The 20,530-nt window shown below is 38.1% G+C and overlaps 1 protein-coding gene across 1 annotated transcript; it reads right to left on the bottom strand.

The window, feature by feature from the left end:
* Window positions 1–4,738: 4,738 nt before the first annotated feature.
* sim2 (SIM bHLH transcription factor 2) lies at window positions 4,739–19,781 on the bottom strand. Its single transcript, XM_023404699.2, has 9 exons — window positions 19,083–19,781; window positions 14,311–14,393; window positions 11,021–11,110; window positions 10,037–10,145; window positions 7,930–8,015; window positions 7,213–7,412; window positions 6,690–6,796; window positions 5,875–6,022; window positions 4,739–5,783 (listed from the first exon to the last, which is right to left on the bottom strand). Exons 1-9 carry the CDS (start codon window positions 19,255–19,257, stop codon window positions 5,474–5,476), a joined length of 1,308 nt encoding a protein of 435 aa, XP_023260467.2. The 5' UTR covers window positions 19,258–19,781; the 3' UTR covers window positions 4,739–5,473.
* Between the last annotated feature and the right edge of the window lie 749 nt (window positions 19,782–20,530).

Here is a 20,530-nt window from a genome sequence, read left to right as displayed (position 1 = left end):
AATGAACTTTGGTTTTCACACCACTTTTATAAAATGGTTGAAAACTATGTATAAACAGCCAAATGCCAGAATTAAAGTTAATGGGGAAATGTCCAACATGTTTAAAATCTCAAAAGGTACCAGACAGGGGGACCCTTTGTCCCTTTGATTTTTGCCCTATGCATTGAACCATTGGTGGAATATATTAGGATAGAACAAAAAATAAAAAAGGTATAGACATAGCAGGAGAAAATCATAAACTGTCGATGTATGCAGATGATACAAATTTATCTAGGCCTGAACAATCAATTGAAGTGTTAATGAAGGTAATTGACATTGAATGTAAATAAATCAGAAGTAATGGTGATCAGTTGTACAATCAGTGATGAAATGAAAAACAGATATGCATTCCACTGGGATGTGGAAAGGATTAAATGTCTTGGAATTAATAGAACAAAGAATTTGGACAACTTGTATTCAAAAAACTATTCAAAAAAGGAAAAAGAATGTTTCGCACTTATTCCTAATAATAAGGGTAGCAATGATTAAACAAATTACGAAAAGTTGGTTAAAAGATAAAAACTTTGAAATGGATGGACCTTGTAAACGAGATACATGGAATGGAAAAGATCACCATGAGGATTAGAAATCAAGTTCATATCTTTGAAGAAAGATGGGAAAAATGGTTGAGATATATAACACACAATAATTTAATTGACCCTAGAGGCGATGACAGCTGGAATAATAAGACATTTACAGTTTTGATGTCTGGTTTTTAAAATTTTTTCTCTTAAATTAAATGAAAAGAAGAGAAAAGAAAAGAATCACAGATAAAAAAGGGGGTTGGTCACATGAGTGGGTGTGTAAATATGTATTCATGTTTGGGTATACATACTCATGCGTGTGTGCATGTTTATATAGGTAGAGAGAAAATGTGTATAAATATATCTGAGTGTATCTATGGTACCCAGTTGTTATATAATGTATCCTCGCAGTAGGTTTCATTTTGATTAATCCTATTAAATAATGCAAAAAGAAGTAGTTACTATGATTATTTTCTGATGTTGTTACTGTTGCTTTTTTGTTGTTTTTTTTGTTGTTTTGTTTTTGTTGTTTGTTTGTGTGATTGTTTGATTTTTGTCTTTGTTGTTTATATCACTTATTCTTTTAATTTTAATTTTAATTTAATTTAATTTTTTTACATGTATGTTACATAATTTTCGAAAATGCAATTTAAAAAAAAACTAAAAAAAACTTCTGCTGAAAGATTCCTGAGGCAGCATTAGGAGCATACAGTGTTAAGAGAAGTATTTTAATATAATGTCAGAATGTCAGGCAGCATGTTAATGAATGTGGTTTAAAGATATTTCAAGGGTTACACTAGATGTTTGACTGGTGACACATGGACACAACACTAGTTGGGTCATACGTGTTGTGCAGACAGGGAAAGCTGATTTTCAAAATGTGAATCATAGGAGGAGCAGTTTTTGAAATCAAGGCAAAAGGAGTATGAATATGGAGAGGTAGCTAATAAATTACTCCTCATCAGCAGCCAATCTCCTGAAGCTGTTTACATAGCAAAAAAACAAACAGTTCACAGAATAATCACTGATCAATTAGATAGTAATAAGAATTTCAAAGAAATTCTATGAAGAGCTCTACATCTCAGAGTCCAGTGATAAAACTGAAATGTGACAAAAATGTCTTTTATTATTTTGCCCTCTACCAAGACACCCCTGTCTGGTTTCTCTGGTACCCAGGGGTGTCAGGTCTGGCATTCCCACTCTCTGATCTGGAGTTTTGAAACCACCCGCAAAAACAGTCTGATTATGCCTAGAAAAATATGGTCTGAACGAGCTGAACATATGGAAATCTGCTTATTTAGCAAAATGATTGTCTTACAGTCTTGCAGAGATCAGTCTTGCAGATATCTATAAAGAGTGCCTCTTATCAAGTGAATTAACAATGTCATGCACAACAGCAGTTTCATCATGAATTATGATATGAGCAGGGCTAACGTTTGGCTGCTATGGCTGAAGGACATCATTTTCCTCCAGAGAGGTATGTAGTTGAGTTAACCAGTCATTGTCCTATTTTAGAGAGACAAATCAGATAGATGTCAATAGTTGTTTAGATCGTAAATGTCACCACCTTTGTGTAATGAAATACTGGAGCTGTCTTCAATATTGAGGAACTATTGCCTAGAGATAAAGATGAAGTAAAATATATTTAATAGAGGAAACAAATCTACAGAATCCTTAAAGAAGTTTTATCATGGGAACTTTGTTAGATAAATTGTACCTGTGTATTTCTTTGGTGCTTGGGGGCCGCTGATGTTCCATCCAACAGGCCCTCTGCTGTGTAGGGAGCCGATGATCTGCTGAGCCAGCTGAGAGGAGGGAACTAAGTTAGGCAGCTGGCTTTGACCATCCAGATTCTGGTGGTTGTTGGGGTAGTGGAGGGTCAGATTGTAAGTGGGGCTGCAAGACGTCTGGCTTGCTTCAGGGCTCAAGCTGGAGCTCTTCTCCCTGCAGGGGGTCACCGGGTATGGCGGTCTCTCCTTTAACAGCTCCCTCTGTGGGGAGCAGCTCAAGCAGTCTGACTGGAAAAGCCTAGTGACCTGCTGCTACCCAGAAACACACAACAGCATACATAATGTTACAAAATCACACTTCTATTTCTGTGTTTGCAGCAGTTTGTAGCAGGCATCCTTGGAGAAATGTAGCATTAAAGGAGCTATTTGTAAGTTTTGCTAATGCTACATAGGCAACTAAAGCATTAACAGTTATCCACTTGCCAGTATTAGCATGAGCTTCGCCATTTTTGTGTTTACAGTAGAAGAGGTTATAATATGTCCTCTGAGCAGCTACTTCTTCAGGGCAGCCTGGACGTTACAGTGACTTGGTATTGGAAAGTGATGGCACTGCCTGGCCAGGTCAGAGCTAGCTGGTTAGCATGCTACTGTCAGTAGAAGAAAAGAGGTTATAGAAATAGAAGAAAAACAAGAGGGTTCTTTTCCAATGCTGGAAACAGCTCTTGGCGAGTAAAGGAATGACGTTTGAAGCTGAACTCGCAATGTTTCTTAAAGGAAACAGCTGTTTATGTTAACCTTGGATAAATAGCAATAGCAAAACTTACAAATAGCTCCTCTAACTGGCTTTCCCTCTACATCCTTCTTTAGTCAAATGTAAGATATAGCCTGTAGACTATTAAAGGAACAGTCTCATATTTGCGATATAATACTTGTTTGCTATCAAAGTCAGTCTGATGATCTCTTTGTTTAGCCTAGCTTAGCACAAAGAGCGGAAACAGGGAAAAACTCACATTTAAGGATATCCTCACATTTTCAAGACACTAATTTGCCCATATGTACTATTATTGTTGTGCATGAACGCGTTCAATGAATGGCATTCTTTGAACACGTTCATATTTTTTGTGAACGCTGAACTGAACGAGTCAGTTTACAAATGATGAACGTGAATGTGAGCAGCGTGCACTAAAGCGAGAGGGAATGGCGCTCATGTTTTATGACAGTTTTACGGCACGCCGCATGCCGTTTCCATAGACACGGCCCAGCATGGCTTTTGCTAGCGGTACAGACGCATCTACCACTGCTGAAGCCAGTTTGTTTGAGCATTTGAAGCAGTTTTATGAACAAACGAGTGAAGATTCGGACGGATTATATTTATGTATGGATTTCAAATGTAATTCATGTCTGTGATTCTTCAGTGGTATACAATAATTCATTTAGTTTAGGAGTGGCAATGATTTGGGGCTTGTGATGGATGGGTAGAAGGAGGTTCTATTGAAAAATAGCCAATTTATTCCAAAAAAAAAGAACGGGACAAATGAACGTGAATTAGTTAATTTTTGGAACTGTGAACTTAGTTCAGTGTGTGAACTAGTTAATTTTCATCTCTATAAACTGAACTTTAAACAAGTTATTTTTAAGTGTGAAATGGCACAACACTGTGTACTATTTATTGGACTTTTGGTTTTGGCTCCGTGTTATACGTTCATGTGACGGTTGTTTTAAAGGTATAATGTGTAAGATCATGCTACTTGATCCACCTCCATAGGGGGCAGCATTTCACCTCTTCGCCCCTGTCCAGTTAATCATGTTGTTGGTTACCCCATGTTCCTTACAATTTATTATTTATATGTGCATTTATTGTTGATTGTTGTAGCACTGAAACAAATTATGAGTACTTGTAATACAAACAGTATGTTTTTATTTACCTATAAAAATATAAAGGTGGGATACTGCATGACACATGGGTGTCAGGCTGTAGCAGCGTGAGGAAGGGATGATGACATCATCACAAAGGCAGAATCAGAAAAATAAGGTTTATTGCCAGGTAGGTTTTTACTTACAAGATATTTGGCTTGGTGTGTGGTGCAGTATCCAATAAACATATTAACAGGAAATAGCAATAAAAAGGTAAAATACTGCAACAGTCAAAAAGATAAATATACATAGATACACATATTAAAAAAATAAAACAATGAAAAAAACTATGTACAAAAGTGTTGACAAAACTCCTGAGGAGCAGGATGTACAAAAGTTCACAGTATAGACAACATCTGTTATGTGCAGGGATAATACTCCAAGGTGTTACTGTAATGTGGTTGCTGTTGATTGATGAGGCCGGACGCAGAAGAAAAGGCAGGTGCTGGTCCATCACTGGGGATGACTGGACAGAAATTCTGGTCCTGATACAGACAAACGTGACAATTAGTTTAGATGATACAAGTTCTTAATAATCAAACATGTTAGGTCTATTTTGTGTGTATATAATAAATAGTAAGGATAGATATGAATATGCTAAAATAAATACAGTATTAAGCAGTGGATCCTGAACCTGCTGGTTCTGGATCAAACAGTCTCTTTGTCTTACTTGTAAAAAAAGTTACTGAGGCATCTAGCTGGACAACAGCCGCAGGAACAGGCTACATTCTACTAAATCACTAAAACATCAACATCATACATTTATGCCACTTGAAGTGTTTATCAGTACGGTTTGTCATTTGCACTGATGACACTTTTCACTACACACCAACATTAGATGTTACTCACCAGTCTAAAAGAAAAGTCTCATCTACTTTACCTGTGTTTTGCTTCTTTGCCGTTGAACGTGGTTTCTTGTCGGAGCGGTTCTTTGGGATGGAGATAAAGATCACTTTCTAGGCACTTCAGACATCTCTGCGTTTCTGTGATGATGTTGGCAGCTTTTTTTTTAGTTTTTTAGTCGGGAGCTGTAGCATAACTTTAAGCTTAGGAGGAAGCTCTTCTTCCCCGTGGGGCTGAGGGCAGACTAGATGCATCTAGTGTGTCTGGGTCGTATTACAACACAGTCCGGGACGCGGCTAGTTGGTTAGCATGCTCATTTCAGTAGATATCTCTGTAATACATTAGGTGGTGGTCTTGGTCATGACATCATCACTGTGGCTCCTTCACATACTAGTGATGGTGTTAGTTCATTTTTTGAACATTTTAAACTAAAATTCTTGCCAGATTTGGCCAGATCTTACACATTGCACCTTTAAGACAAAAAATGTGAATGTATGTATGACAGCCAGTATAGTTTTCCTTAAGAAATAACAGGGTCACAAAACATTTTCCTATCAATAAGCCAAGTGGAAGTCCCACCTCAGGATAGGGAGCTGCTCTAAGTTTGGTCTTCATCTTAACAGCTTTGGTTCTCAGTTGTTTGTGGTGGTCCTCAGAGGAAGTAAGATTGAGACCAGGCGTAGTGGCTCGACTCTGGTCTTGAGATAACTGCAACTCACTGAACTCGATGTCACTGTGTGCAAACAGACAAACACTGCATATCTTTGTACTGATTTTACTGGAGGTTTTATATGGAGAACTACAGGAGAAGGGTGCTGACTCACGTGAGGACGTAGTTCACACTGACAATACAGTGAGGTCTGGAGGAGCGGCTGTTGTGGACGATGGTGGCACAGCTCTGAACCCACACCCAGCCTCCATGCTTCGATAACATGCGGTAGTACTTTGTGGTGACCTGCCCCTTCACCAGTACTACAGGGAAAAAAAGATCAGAAAAAAGGTCAAATCCAACAACTTGAAAAGGCAAAGATTTCTCACTTTACTGTAAGTTTAACATTGTAATGCAGCCACAACATTCATTGTTTTTTATGACTCTGCGCCAGCGACAGCCAGAGCCAGAGGCATACTGTTTTCAGGTTGTCCATCCTTCCTTCTGTACGGTTTTGGCCTTGTATCTCAGTAATGCCTTCAGGAAACTTGAAGGAATTTGGCACAAATGTCCACTTTGACTCAAGAGAGAAGTGATTTTGGTGGTCAGAGGTCAAGGTCACAGTGACCTCACTAAACACGGTTTTGGCCTTGTGAAGGTAATATCTCCATAACGCCTTGAGAGAATTTCTTCAAATTTCATACAAACGTTCACTTGGACTCAAGGACGAACTGATCAGATTTTGGTGGTCAAAGGTCAAGGTCAGTGTGACCTCACAAAACAGTTTTTTGCCATTACTCAAGATTTCACACAGCAATTATGATAAAAATTTCACACAAATAATTAATATTTTATATGACTCTGGATAAACAGGGATGTAACCTGAAACTAGTCTAAGTGGCGGAGGCATACAACCAAGAGGTAATCCTAGTTAAGTATAAAATACAAACAATCCCATCATAAGACTAGTTAAAGATTTGAATGACTCACATAAATGGTGAGCATAGCGTAGATGAAAAACATCACAGGCATGAACATGGTGGTAGAGAGTCTTCTCTATCAGGTCCTGAGGCTCATAGCCCGTCAACTCTGCCACCCTGGTTCCAGCACACAGGAGAGAGGGCACAGGCATCGCTGTACATCATAATGTTCAGATAACAATCCAGCAGTCCACATATTTATAAACAGCTAACTATTTCATGTGGTGTACATATTTTATATTCATCATATGTTGTTGTAAGCATGTGTTGTAGGAAAAGCCGATTTGTAATTACAAATGGTTTTCAAGGAGCTTTTTTAAGGAACTTCTTCAAATTTGGCACAAATGTCCACTTAGACTCAAGGATGAACTGAGTAGGTTTTGTTACATACAACCATGAGGCGGTAATTCTAGTTTCTATTGATTATTTGTGATATTTTTTATGATTTATGTTCCATACAGGGATCGTCCAGATATCATGACATCATGGCTTCCATCTATGTATCCACCCACTTAGTCAAGAGCCTCTCCTACCTCGTGTCCAAGAAGATGAGTTTAAAGTCCAGGCTGGCCCGAAACATGAACATGTTGCTGTGGAGTTTTATCTCAGTGATACCACTTGGGGGCAGGGAGTGACCAACTGCCACTAGACCCACAGTCTGATAACAGGATTCATACAGCGCCATGTCAATCATGTACTGATGAACCTTCAGGTAGCCGCTGCAGTGAATGACCTGGGAAACAACAGCGGGACACCAGTGTTATGACACATTTACACATTCAAAGTAAATGAGAGAGAAAGTTAGGGGTTTAGGATTGGCCCGGGCCTTGCAAGCAAATTAAGATATTTTAAATATAATTGTGTTTTTTACCTGTTCTCAATGTGATTTGTTTTCTGGGGGTGTCACTAGTACATCACGGCCAATTTAAAATCTTGAATATCAGTGAGGGAAGGGTTGACCTTACACTGTTGTATGTGAGAATATCTGTGTGTGTGTGTGTGTGTGTGTGTGTGTGTGTGCTGCGCACTTGTTGTTGTGGAGTGCCTCGAAGAGTCAGGGGATAGAAATACTGTTTTTTTTGGGGTGAAATAAAAAATTTATAATTATATTGTCAAATATATTGGTTGTTTGAAAATGACCAATAAGCAATGAGTTGTTTAAGCGTCACTTCATGACAACCCTTAAGTTACTGTAGATGACGTCATCATGTGTGTGCTGGAGTGAATGATCATCCAGTGGTTGCACATACCTTATATCCTCCACATGTTAGTCCTGCATTTCGTTTAGCAAGAACACACTTCATCCTCAAGAAGAAAGAGCGCTCTATCTCATAATCTATAACACAAACACACATTACAGAAGCATTACTCACATGTTATAGAGCCATTACTTTATATATTGTGTTTTTGCAATACAATATCCCAGTGTTGTGGTCACCAGTAACACTTCTTACTTAATTTATTTAAGATCTGGCATGACACTTATGTTCAAAGCGATGTATAATCTGAGCTACAAGTGCACATTTAAGGCTGTAAAAAGCTGCTTCACTGTTTAATGACAACGTGAAGCAGCTTTTGTATGTAATGTATTGCTCCTCCTGAGGTTGAACAAACAGCCAGATACTCCTCTGCAGGCAAAAGGCTCACTAAGATCATTTCAAGGTATGTCCATCATACAAAAAAACTAAAGGGTAGCCTTTAGTTTTATGTATGATGGCATCTAAAATGGAAAAATAAAGTTCAATATAGGGATACACCAGCAAGAGTAAATGAAGAGCAGTCAAACTCAAAGCAGTATATGTTCCATGATGCGACTCGCCTCTTTTGTTTAGACCCTACCTGCCTCTTTCACACCCATGTCTTTCAAACGCCATACCACCAGTATGTAACACAGCCTTCTAACTGTGAATGGAGGAATCTGTATTTCAATTTTCTCAACAACCGCTCATCTGATCCAATTCAAACTTTGTGTCTTGCTGAAAACCCAAGGATACAGAAGCCATGAGAAGCAACTGAATTTTTTTTTTTTGTCAGGATTTTTCAGGTGTTTGTTTTCACAAGAGGCTGAAGTGCACCATTACCCTAGTCTGAACAGGACTAAAAGCATTCACATGTGGGAATTCTCCTAGTGCTCTCGATGTCCAGTCTGACTATGATTCACAATAATCACAGTCAGCAGGGGAAGCTGCATGGAAACAGCTGTTTGCTTCTCTCTCTCTGTCTCTGTCAATAAATATAAGAGGATTCAAACCCAGGTCTCCTGGGTGAAAGTCCGATGTTTAACCCACACATCCACTACACCCTGCTCATTATCATATGTCACCTGCCTTCCAGCCTCTCTAGCAGAAAGACTTCGCCAAAAGAAAAACACGTTTCTAGCCAAAACAAAGACATGACAATAATGTTACATAAGTTGCTGACACACAATATATATGTACCTTGTCTTTACAGTACATATAGAAATTAAATCACCTGGAAAAAACACATGAAGAGTTTTAGTCCTGTTTAGACTGGGGTTGTGGTGCACTTTCAGCCTCTTGTGGGCAAACTGAGTATTACAAAGACAAACACTTTTTTTCACTTCCGTACACAGCGTTCTGTGCAGCATCAAGTGTGAAGTTGTTTGGATTATGTCTCAAGAAAGCTGCAGGCTGGATTAATCCAGGGCAACAAGTCCCTCGCAACAGGCCACTGCACCAGTTCTGTTAAAAATGTGTTGTCTCCAAGACTAAGAGCTAAGCCTAACCTAACCCCTTAGCCTAATCCCGATGACATCATCATGACAACATCATCTCAGACTTGACAATCTAAAAACAAAGGTCCATCAGCTCAAATAAATCTGCAAAATTCATATTCATCACAGTAAGAAGAATGACTCACAACATTAATGTTTCCTCATTCAGACTTCTTACTCAGCAGTTAGCTGGGAATTATCTGTACTGTAATAGTTTCCTATGTAATTTCAGTATAATGAATATTTCCACAGTACAAAAGCAGAATTTTGTCACTGCAACCCATGTAGGAAAGGTTAATGTGCATCAAAATATTTCTTTGTCAGAAAACGCTTAACTCAAGCTGATCTTTTTAACTGAACTGCATTTCCAGGGCTTTTTACCACATCTTTCAGTCTTCGGAGAGCAGCAGAGTAGTGTGTATGACATGACTGATGGAATTACTGCAGTGTACGTTATACTGGCTTTGTTAAAACAACGGGTAAATGGGGAATTAGCTAAATAAAAGGCCTGTCTCTAACATAAGCCTTTTTCGAATTTTTCTCTTTGCTGTTGAGATAAATGAAGACCCCAGCCAGTACATGAGAATAAATTGAGACTGACACTGAGACTATTCTCTAAGTACCTGGAGAGAAGTGATGGTTTGGGGGCTGGCAAACACCCAGCACTGCTGTCATCTCATCATGGTCTGATGGGTGGATGTACTCAAATATACTATTTCCTGTTAGCTCCACCTGCAGCACACACATTTCCAGCATGTGATCAGCTACATCACAACTGATCAACCAAAATGCAAAACAAAACTTTGAAACTAACTGAATCCATGCATGACTGTTACGTCCCATACAGAAATGTAATATATGACATGTCCCTATATCAAGATTGTGTTGCCATATATGTTCCCTATCAGGGCATATATCACATATATACATCCTCTGGATACATGGGGATATATTAAGATTTATAACATATATGAAATACCCATATTAAAATGTGTATATGTACATATATAAAAAATGTCTAGGATTAATGTTTATATGGTATAATATGTTGCAACCATATATTTTTATGATACATCTTCAATTTATAAATGCAAGTTTATCAAAAAAACATGCATATAAAAACTTTACATGCTTATGTTTTTATTATCAATTTCTCATTAATTTTAAACATGTCTCTTACTATTCTGGGAAAGTTGTCTCAGACTTTTGGACCTACTGTATATAATATCAACATATATTGACAGGCATTGTGATGGATATATATTTACATATGCCTACAATATAAGCATACATACATAAACATACATATTTGTATCAGCTAGACATATATTTCAATATATGAAATTGTTCCAATTTGTAATAGGTTTCATATATAATTTAACATATAATAATAGTTTTTATATATGTAGATATATTACATTTGTCTACTTGCTCTTATTGTACTTTCTTATTGTATAACTACGCGTCTTTGCAATTTACTAATGGTTCATCTGAAATATTATAAACATAAACAGTTGACTTGTGTTTTTATCTCCAGATCAATCTTTTCAGTAGAATAGAAATACTGTATCATGGTCGCAGCTTGTTGAGGGGATGGAGGGTCTTACCTGGGACAAGCCAAGGTGGACTGATGCTGTTTCTGAGATGTACATGATTTTTCCATCAGAGGCAACAACAAACACGAAGCCGTCCAGAGTCTGAGTGATGTAACAAAGAAGTTACTAATGTTAATGATTATGTTCCAATACATTTGTCCATATAATGTAAGAATGGATAGTATCATTATTGTGAGAGGTTCCAGCTCTGCCTCCTGCAGTTTTGTTTTTATGCAGCTGCACCAAATTATAATTTTTGGCAGTTTAGTTAGTCAACACTTTTTATTATTTACTATATACTACTCTTTATTTTTAGTTTCCATTAAGAAAACATCTGTTGGATGTTAACTGTACATGTCTTTATTTCTAATTCTAAAAATGGGTGAAAATGTGATGTAAATGAATAATACAAAAATTCTGTAATGCTCTGTAAATTAATTATTTTGATGGACAGATGGTGAATGACTCAGTTACTCATTTGTATCTAATCTAATATTATAGTGATTCATTTAGTCTTTTTTCAGTGAAAACATCTTGACCAAACTTATCAAATTATATTACAAATATTCTGCACCGACAAATATTACCCATGAACATTTTGTAGATATTACATATATTCTCATGTGTTTGATATATAATCCAACAGTATCATGTAACCTCAAAATATATTTTGCATATGAATATAATTTGTAAGAGATAAGGTAAAATCATACAAATACTGGTTAAATCCGAAGCCCACCATAACCACCAAGAAGGTTAGCTCTACTGGTCAAATCAAAGCCTGGTGCTTTATTGTTAAAATCAGAAAAACATTGATTTTTGGTAACCCTTTAAATTACAGACCGTTAATTATGATTATAATAATATATAATTGTTAATAATAATAATTGTTAAATTATTAAATTATAATTAAAACTATCATTTCTGACAGACATTGGACCATTTTGTAAATTTATTTATACATTGAGTTAAATTATATTCTGTTTATTACATTTACACTTTACAGGCAGTGGTAAGGTAGTTATGGGTTAAGTACAGTGACATTTCCAGCAGTCACCACAAACTACTGCTGTAGTGACTACTACTCTGCTTGGCTTATTGAAAGGTAGGACTGTGGAAATTACAAATACATTAGGTTTATAATACTGGAAACTGGCTGCTGCGTTTATTTTGGGCGGCAACCATGTTAACGGTTGACGGTTAAAATATGAGACTTGGTATCACCTGCTAACAGCCTGTCTTCACAGTGCAATAAAGAATATTAATGCTATCGATATTAATGGTAGCTGATACAGAAACAACCCTCCTGTCTTACCCTGTATGTGGGCTATACTACTTACTATAACAATTGCCATATAATTACAGACCAACCCTCTTTATTCTGCTTCAATTTTACTCAGAAATTACCCAATATATTACAGTAATTCTCAGTAATTATACTACTACAACTTGGCATTATTCTGACTTTACTTGACTGTTATTTCTTGGCAGTTTCTTCATATAACCACAAAATTAATACATAATTAACGGCCAACTTGACAGTTACTTCTTAGTAATTTCTAATAATTATAGGCCTGTAAGTCTAAGTGTTAACAATTTTTCTACTGGAATATTTTTCTAGATGCAGTACATATCTTTCATCATTGTAGGCCTAATTATTATTTGTTTGATCCAGTTCTTAAACTGGAATAAAATGTAATCTAAACCAGCCCCTGTATAACAGCACAAGCAACGAATTATGCACAAGAATTCTTATGGTTTTAAAGAACAGTTCAAAATTGAGGTTACAAATGAGTAATTTATAAAGCAAAATTGCAATATTATTTAATGTGCGCAAATAATCAAAAGTTAGGCCCAGGATTTGCCTGGGCTATATACAGACCATTTATGTACAGAGGACGTCTCTTCGATTGAACCAGACTTGCTTACAGCAGCTGCACAGTTTTACATCCTTTCACGGTTTGAGCAAGAAGCTGGCCTCTAGTGCTTGACATTTATCACGACAATGTTTGCACTGTATTTGCATTTATTTTAAAGTGTGAGTACAGAATAGTAATAAAGTAACAGAACAGGGCTGGACCAAATAAATCATATCGTGTCAGTTCAAGCATTTGACTTTTGTAATTTCACTTCTTTTAAAGTGTTTTAATGACTGTGATTGATATTGTTTAGTGATCAATTCAGTTATCTATTTATAAATTGACAACAATATGTTTTACATAACATAAATAAATGAACAAGATGAAAAAGATGTTTTCCTCACAAATTACTTAAATTTTTATTCTATCTAATTGTCACAAACGCCATAATCGGAATCAAATGTAGGCTATTATCATTTTTTCTGTGTGATCACACATCCGGTTGAAAACAGAGAGTGACAGTGGAAATCTGAGCAAAACTGAAAAGACGAGGCCTGTAGAAGACAAGCGCACTGAGCCATTCCCGACCTGCTCTGAACGACAGGTCGGTCAATCACTCAAAGACACACCGGGCGCAAAGTGGTTATGCTGGTTTCATTTTCCTATTCAGCGCCCACGTTGCTTAAATAGCAAATACACTCATCTAAGCACCCATGGGTGTGCTGGTCATAAGATGAGGAGTGATAAGTGAGCGCATTGATAGGTTGAGACAGGAAATACCTGAAGTCAATGGCGCAGTATTTCACTGTTGTAATTATCAAGATATGCAGGTGCACAACGCACTGAACTAGGCCTACATAAAGGACTGAACTACACACACAATCGCACACACACACACGCACACACACGCACACACACACAAAAAACAAACAATATTTTTACATTTTTCATCCAACATGAACATTCAGTAGGCCGACCGGTGTTGCAGTTCCCCTTTTCCCCTTGATTTCACATTTAAAAGTAGTTCCACCTTGACCAGATACAACAGTAAAATGCTGTTAATCCAGTGATGCATCAGTATTAACAATCTGATAATAAAAGGCTGGTGATGTTTAGTGGCTATAGCAGATTTTCATTTTGAATGAGTGTGGCTGCTGTCTGGTTAGTTTACTACCTATTACTGATGCCCAGGTGGTGAAAAAGCTCCTGATTAAATCAGTCATATTGGAGACATAGCCTCTAGGAGGGCACATCGGAATTATCTAATGACTTCACCCCAAACATTGTGAACATTACAAGTCCTCCCAAAACATTGGTAAGGACACGTCCCTATACCATCCGTATGAAAACCTATTCCCTTGCACACACACACACACACACACACACACACACACACACATACACACACGCGGGGGACTGAACACAGTTTGTTGTTTTCTGTACCTGTAAAAGGTGGGAACCCAGTTCTTTAGCCATGCTGTCCAGAGGACTGAACCTTGTTGATTGACCCCATCCATCACCCAGACCTACAGAGACAGACACAGTCACTGTCAGAGACACAAACTGGAACAAAAGAAGACAAAGGCACAGGCTTTCACACCTGTGGAGAAACAAGCTGTGCAAGCACTGCCATGAGGTGACCAGGCTTCAACTAAATTAAACTGTGACCCCAAATGTTGATATATTGTGGTGCTGATGGCACCAGTTCACTTCAGTTCAGCTCTTTTTAGTACTACAAGAGGAAACTCTTGTAGTAGCAATGCAGCGTAAAACCATGCAACATAAACACAATAAAGACATAAGACAGTGAAGACATTAAAGAGCTGCTACTCTGTACTTCACTCTCTGACATGACCAGAACTAAACAAAAAAGTATATATATATAGATATACTGTATATATCAACATATCTATATCTATATAGAGATAGATATAGATACATATATCAGAATGTCAGAGACTGGAAATGTAATATTGTAATCATTTTGATGTATTATTATATTTCTCTTATATTTTTACAATATAAATCAGCAAACAATCATCAGTCAATTCCGCAGCTGTCACATAGATACAATCAAAAGACCAAAAACAAAACAAAAACATTCACATTTGTCCAATTCTATGCAAGAAAAAGCTGCCATTTCTTATTTTTATGAGATATTTTGTTCTGGCTGAAGAGCGGTCGGCTTCAGCTGTTGGAGGTGAGCAGCATTCATGAAATGGTGGTACAGTCTTTTTCAATTTCCACTAAGCAGTGTAGAGGTAACCACAGCTGCAGCTTGGTTAGTGGTCTTCTTAAAGTCCTCGAGACCACCTCAAATCTAATTTAATGGTATTTATATTACACTGATACACCTGAATAGGCCTGCAGATATGTGACAACTTAACAACAGACCAAATAAAACTTCCTCTCTGGTTTTCCTTAATATTTGTATAGTGTTCTATAGTACATAGGGATGGTTTAAAAACTGCTGCTTGTCCTCTGAGACCAGCAGCATCTTTATTTCGCAAATTCTGTGATGAAGTTTCTGTGTGGACTGAGCCTAATGTATTGATCTTCTGATGCAGTTGGTTTGTCTGGATACAACTGACCAGTTTCTGCACTGCCCCCTTAGAAACCTGTAGACCAGCCATGATCTGACACTGAGAGAGCTCCTCTGTGCTTAGAATAAGTATTTGACTTCTGACACCTTTACTTTGTTCAGATGCCATTTTCCCACTATTACAATGATCTGCTGGAAACCTGAGGCACAGCCTTGTTTATAGAAGGTAAAAACTGGCTGTAGGTTGAGTTACATTTCCATATGAACAATCACTCTCTGAGGTGAAGAGTGTTTTCAAGTGGTATTTCTGCAAACATTCCTTAATTTTCACATCTCCCAAAAGTCACTGCTGTGAAGGTGAAGGTGTGCTGTATTTTCTTATGAAAAATTATTATTTAAAGCCAAATGTTGTATAATGTAGTTGCTGAAATGTCATTGATCTACTGTGTATCTGTATCCACATTCTGAGCAGTGTAATCTGATATGACCGTCTTTATGTTTACTTCTTACACAGCAGATGCAGACTTGGATAAGACCATAAGACACACTCAAAACCCAGAAGAGCTAGGAGGAATTTTAACGTGTTTGACAAAGTGTGGTTTGCTTTGGGACACAGAACTGAGACACACTTCATAAAAGCTGCTGAGGGACTGAACGTCAGCTCAGTTTCTACATTTCCATCGTACCAAATCCATGTTGTGCTTTTGGTAGAAATAAATATTTGTATAAAGGTGTGTGTGGGAACAGCTAGAAACAAGGAAAACATTGGAGGGAACAGAAGATCTGATATTGATCAAGAAGGACAGGAGGAAATGTTAGTGCCTGACACTGTTAATCTAAATTTTTCTACATAATCCACGGTTACACTCAGAGCCCCTGTATCTGCCGTGCTGCTCCACTTAAACAGCCACTCAAAAGCCCGAGCTAAGAGGGGCCCCATTAAAAAGTGATTATTTTTTAGAATTCAGCGTCAACAATGTTTTCAGAATCTGTGCAACTGCACCACCAGCTGCTGCTGCTGCGTCTCTCCCACAAAAATAATCCAAAATACACTGGGAACAGTTAAAGTGATCTAAGATAAATATTTGGCTGAGTGCACTGTCTAACCGATAACATATCAAATACTATCAGATTATTCCAGACAATAAGAAGGTCAGATTATAAAATCAGTTCTGCTTTTCACATCAGTATAATTTCATCCCAAAGCTACTGGAAAATACGAAATGAAGCAAACTAAACAACTAAAGGACCAAATAAATGCTGACATAAAACCATCAAAGTCTAACATGCATTCATTTCAAACCTGTGTGAGTGAAATGAACATGTCATAAATTCAACAGAGGGGAAAGTACATAATTACTAGCAAAGAAACTATAATAATGCTTTAATAAAACTACTCTATCATAAATTGTAGCTTATTCACATTCAAATATCACACATCAATCCATATTTCTAAGATTGATTTGTTGTTTTATTAGACCTGTCTTTTTGTTTGTTTTCTTTGTGTGTGTGTGTGTGTGTGTGTGTGTGTGTGTGTGTGTGTGTGCGTGTGTGCGTGTGTGTGCGTGTGCGTGTGTCCGCTATATGTCAGACCTATCATCTACTTCTCATGCTTTGTCTACACATTAAATGTCCATGCTTGTAGTTTCGGCAGTGAGACGCCTTCAGCCGGAGCCGGCTCTGCTGTTCCCGGCGGCCTGAGGAAAACCCGGTCCAGGGGTGCAGAGTGAGACGGTGTTCAGGTCCGCCGGTGAAAACCTTCATTATCCACCTCAGGTGTTGGTATTATTAGTATTAGTATTATTTGTGTAGCCGTCAGCAGGTGTGAGGAAGGTAAATGTGACTGACACAACAACACGTTGGCTCACGCGCTCCCTCTGAGCTCCACGCACCTCCACAGAATGCATCCCATCAATCAATGCCTGTTAGTCTACAGGATTAATGCTACATTCATATATGACCGTGAAGACCGGAACCGGGAGCAAGCCTCCGTTTCGGCCAGTATGTCTCTCTGGTGTTTGACTGCGTCACAGGTAAATAATGTAAATACTTTACCACAGAACAGACCCGGGGATCTGTGGATTCTTCAGGCTCGTTGTTGGATCAGATGTTGACTGGATGAACGAGTGAATAATGTGCACAGCGCTGACACTGCTGTCGCATCTCGGACAAAGAGCTTGTACTTCAGCGGACTAATGGGTGGCCCGACCATGAAGGGCCGTGTGTTCAGTCTGACTCTATGAGTGATGACAGAGAGGAAAGGCTCTGTTTTCCTGCCCTCTAACCTGCCCCACTGCAGCCGCGTGCAGCCTAATGAAATAATTCACCTTGATGAATGAGTGAGGCGCCTGAAGCAGACACCAGATTTGAATCAGACTGAGAAAACAACTTCAAACTTCCAGGACACCTGATTGACGAAATTACTTAGACAGCCATAAGTTATTTCTGTGAAGAGGGCAAAGTCCGGACAGTCGCTTTCACTTTTACCACTGAGCTAATAAGAGTTAGAGGAGCTAATAATAAAATAGGCTAAATACATTATTATTGTTATTAGTAGTAGTCATTATTATTCATTTTATTATTATTTTTATTATTATCATTCTTATTATAATTCTTACTGTCGTAGTTATTATTATTTATTCTTCTTATTCTTCTTATTCTTCTTCTTCTTATTCTTATTCTTATTATTATCCTATTATTCTTAATGTTGTACCGCGGCTCCAAACAAAATGTAGTCATAGATGTTTTATGGGGAAGGTGACTTTTATTTTTTTTTTTTATTAAAGTTTAAAATGTAAAAACTGTTTATTAAATCAGTCTGAAGCGGTAGAAATCTGCAGGCAGACCACTTTTTAATACGGCACAAACCGGGTTCATAAGGTCAAACTTACGACGTTACAGTCAGTTGATAAATAATTTGCTTTATAAGCTATTAACAAGAACAACTGTCCAGGTTATGAAACCCCTCTGGATGGTGTCTATGCTTTAGTAGTGAGTTAGGCCTATTTCCGTTGGTAAATAATTCATATGTTCACACGGACGTCCTGTTTTTAACGAGCAATAGCCTATAAAATATTAGAAAATAATTTATTAATCATTAATAAATTATTAAGCTATTACTTCTAAACGCTTTACAGTAGTGCTTAATTTGAAGGTGTATAAATAGACATTTTGACTTGTGTGTTGTGTGTGTGTATTAGCTGTATGTTTAGGCCACAGAGCTGTTCCTCTACGGGACAGCTGTATTCTCTCTCTGAAAATATCAGTGTACCAGGCTATGTTCTGTAAATACACAAACTATATCAAATTAAAAAATTTAATGTAAAAAATAATTACTTTGAATTTCTGATAATTATCTGATTAAGGAAAATGGCAATGGTCCGTGATTTTGTGGGTCAAATGTTCTTAAAGAAAATAGTTATGGATTTACTATGACTATGATTATTGATCATTATAAAAACGTGTGGAGTGTGTTACTGATATTTGGGTTTTTGAGTGTATTGCATTGGCTAAAGACAAATATATCAGTTAGAGTTTGGCTTAGTATATAGGCCTATATATGTTCGTCACTTGTTTGTTGTCTTATCTTCACTCCTCAGAATCTACATACATTGGGTTTTATATAATATTTCAGTATCTGTTAATATCTCTGCGTGTCTGCCGCTGTTCCTACCGTCGGGGAAGACTGCCCTCATCTTGAGGTAGCTGCTGGTCAGCCGGATGATGGAGGCCTTGTCCAGCTGGGAGGTGATGGCCGCCGGCAGAGGCAGGAGCTTGGCCAGCTCATAAAACTCTCCGTTCTCCTTCTCTCTCCGCGTTTTCGCTGCGTTCTTGCATTTTTCCTTCATGGCGGGAAGTTTCACACAAATGGTTTTTACATAAAAGTGCCCACTGGACTTTTCCCATAGACTCACGTGACAAATATATTTCTGTTATTAGGAGATGAAAAATCGCATCCCAAGCATCCTAATGTTCAGACTCCTGTGAAAACCTGAATTGACAAGCCGGATTTTGTGAATCCGAAAGACCACACCAGACTACATGTGTGTCATGAAGGATATCCCATCACGTTCGCACCATCCTGTTAAAACTTTGTTCAACTCCAAAGCTCCACCTGTTCAGCAGTAGTTAGAGAACCTCCGGGGCTGAACGCCACGTCCGCTTCACAGTGTTTTCGCGGTCCTGTCAGTTTTCCGCCCAACCATCCATCCAGACCTCCAGACCTGCACACATTCAGACCTCCAGATTTCCTGCTGCGCTGCTCTGTGGGAATAAACAGTCTCGTGCTGCGACAAGGGGAAAAAAATAGAACAACGACGAAAGTTATCAGACGTGTGTTGTTGCTGGTGTGGAGGATGGGCTGATCTAGGAGGACCGCCAACTGATCTAGTCTGAAAACCCCTCAGACCAGATCTCTACTGTCCACTGCCTGGCGCTCGCTCTTTCTCTTTCTCTTTCTCTCTCTCTCTCTCTCTCTCTCTCTCTCTCTCTCTTTCTCTCGCTCTCTGCGTGTGTGTGTGTGTGTGTGTGTGTGTGTGTGTGTGTGTGTGTGTCTTGACAAAAGAAATTAATCAAGTACAAAAAGTATTTTATATTTTGAACTTGCATATGAGTCAGCTGCCCTGCTTCATTCTGTCTTTATCAAATAAATGACCATGAGACATGATTCACAGTTATTCTCTTCAAGAAACTGAAATACAAAAATACAACTCAAGAAATAAATGAAACATTCATCATTCATCTTTACTGAGCTGCAACATGCATTTTGGAGTATTTTGAGGGGATTTTTGCCTTTAATATGCCATGAGAGTAGAGAGCTGATGGAATGTGTAAAGTAGAGACATAATAAAAGGTCTTCAGCTGGAGTCTTGTTATGGTTATGTAGTCATGTACAGGGCCAATCAGCCACAGGGATCCACACTGGGGGTTGAGTGCGTTGTCACCCGGGCAGCAGGTAGAGGTTGGGAACCAAGTACTTTAAACTGGTTGTACTGATGTGGATCATCTTTGGTGGAGAACGAACCAGAGCAGTGCAGGAGGTGGAGCAATAGCTGGGCTCAACTCCACAACTGAATGTGAAGCTAGTGTCCTGGAGAGGGGCTGGACTTATATAATCAGAGT

This window comes from Seriola lalandi, unplaced genomic scaffold (assembly GCF_002814215.2).
Source record: "Seriola lalandi dorsalis isolate HSWRI2012SDOR001 ecotype SW California unplaced genomic scaffold, Sedor1 jcf7180002054256, whole genome shotgun sequence".
In the NCBI taxonomy this organism is placed as follows: Eukaryota; Metazoa; Chordata; class Actinopteri; order Carangiformes; family Carangidae; genus Seriola; species Seriola lalandi.
The sequence above is the reverse complement of the archived record's forward strand: the minus strand, read 5'-3'. Positions and strand labels throughout refer to the sequence as shown.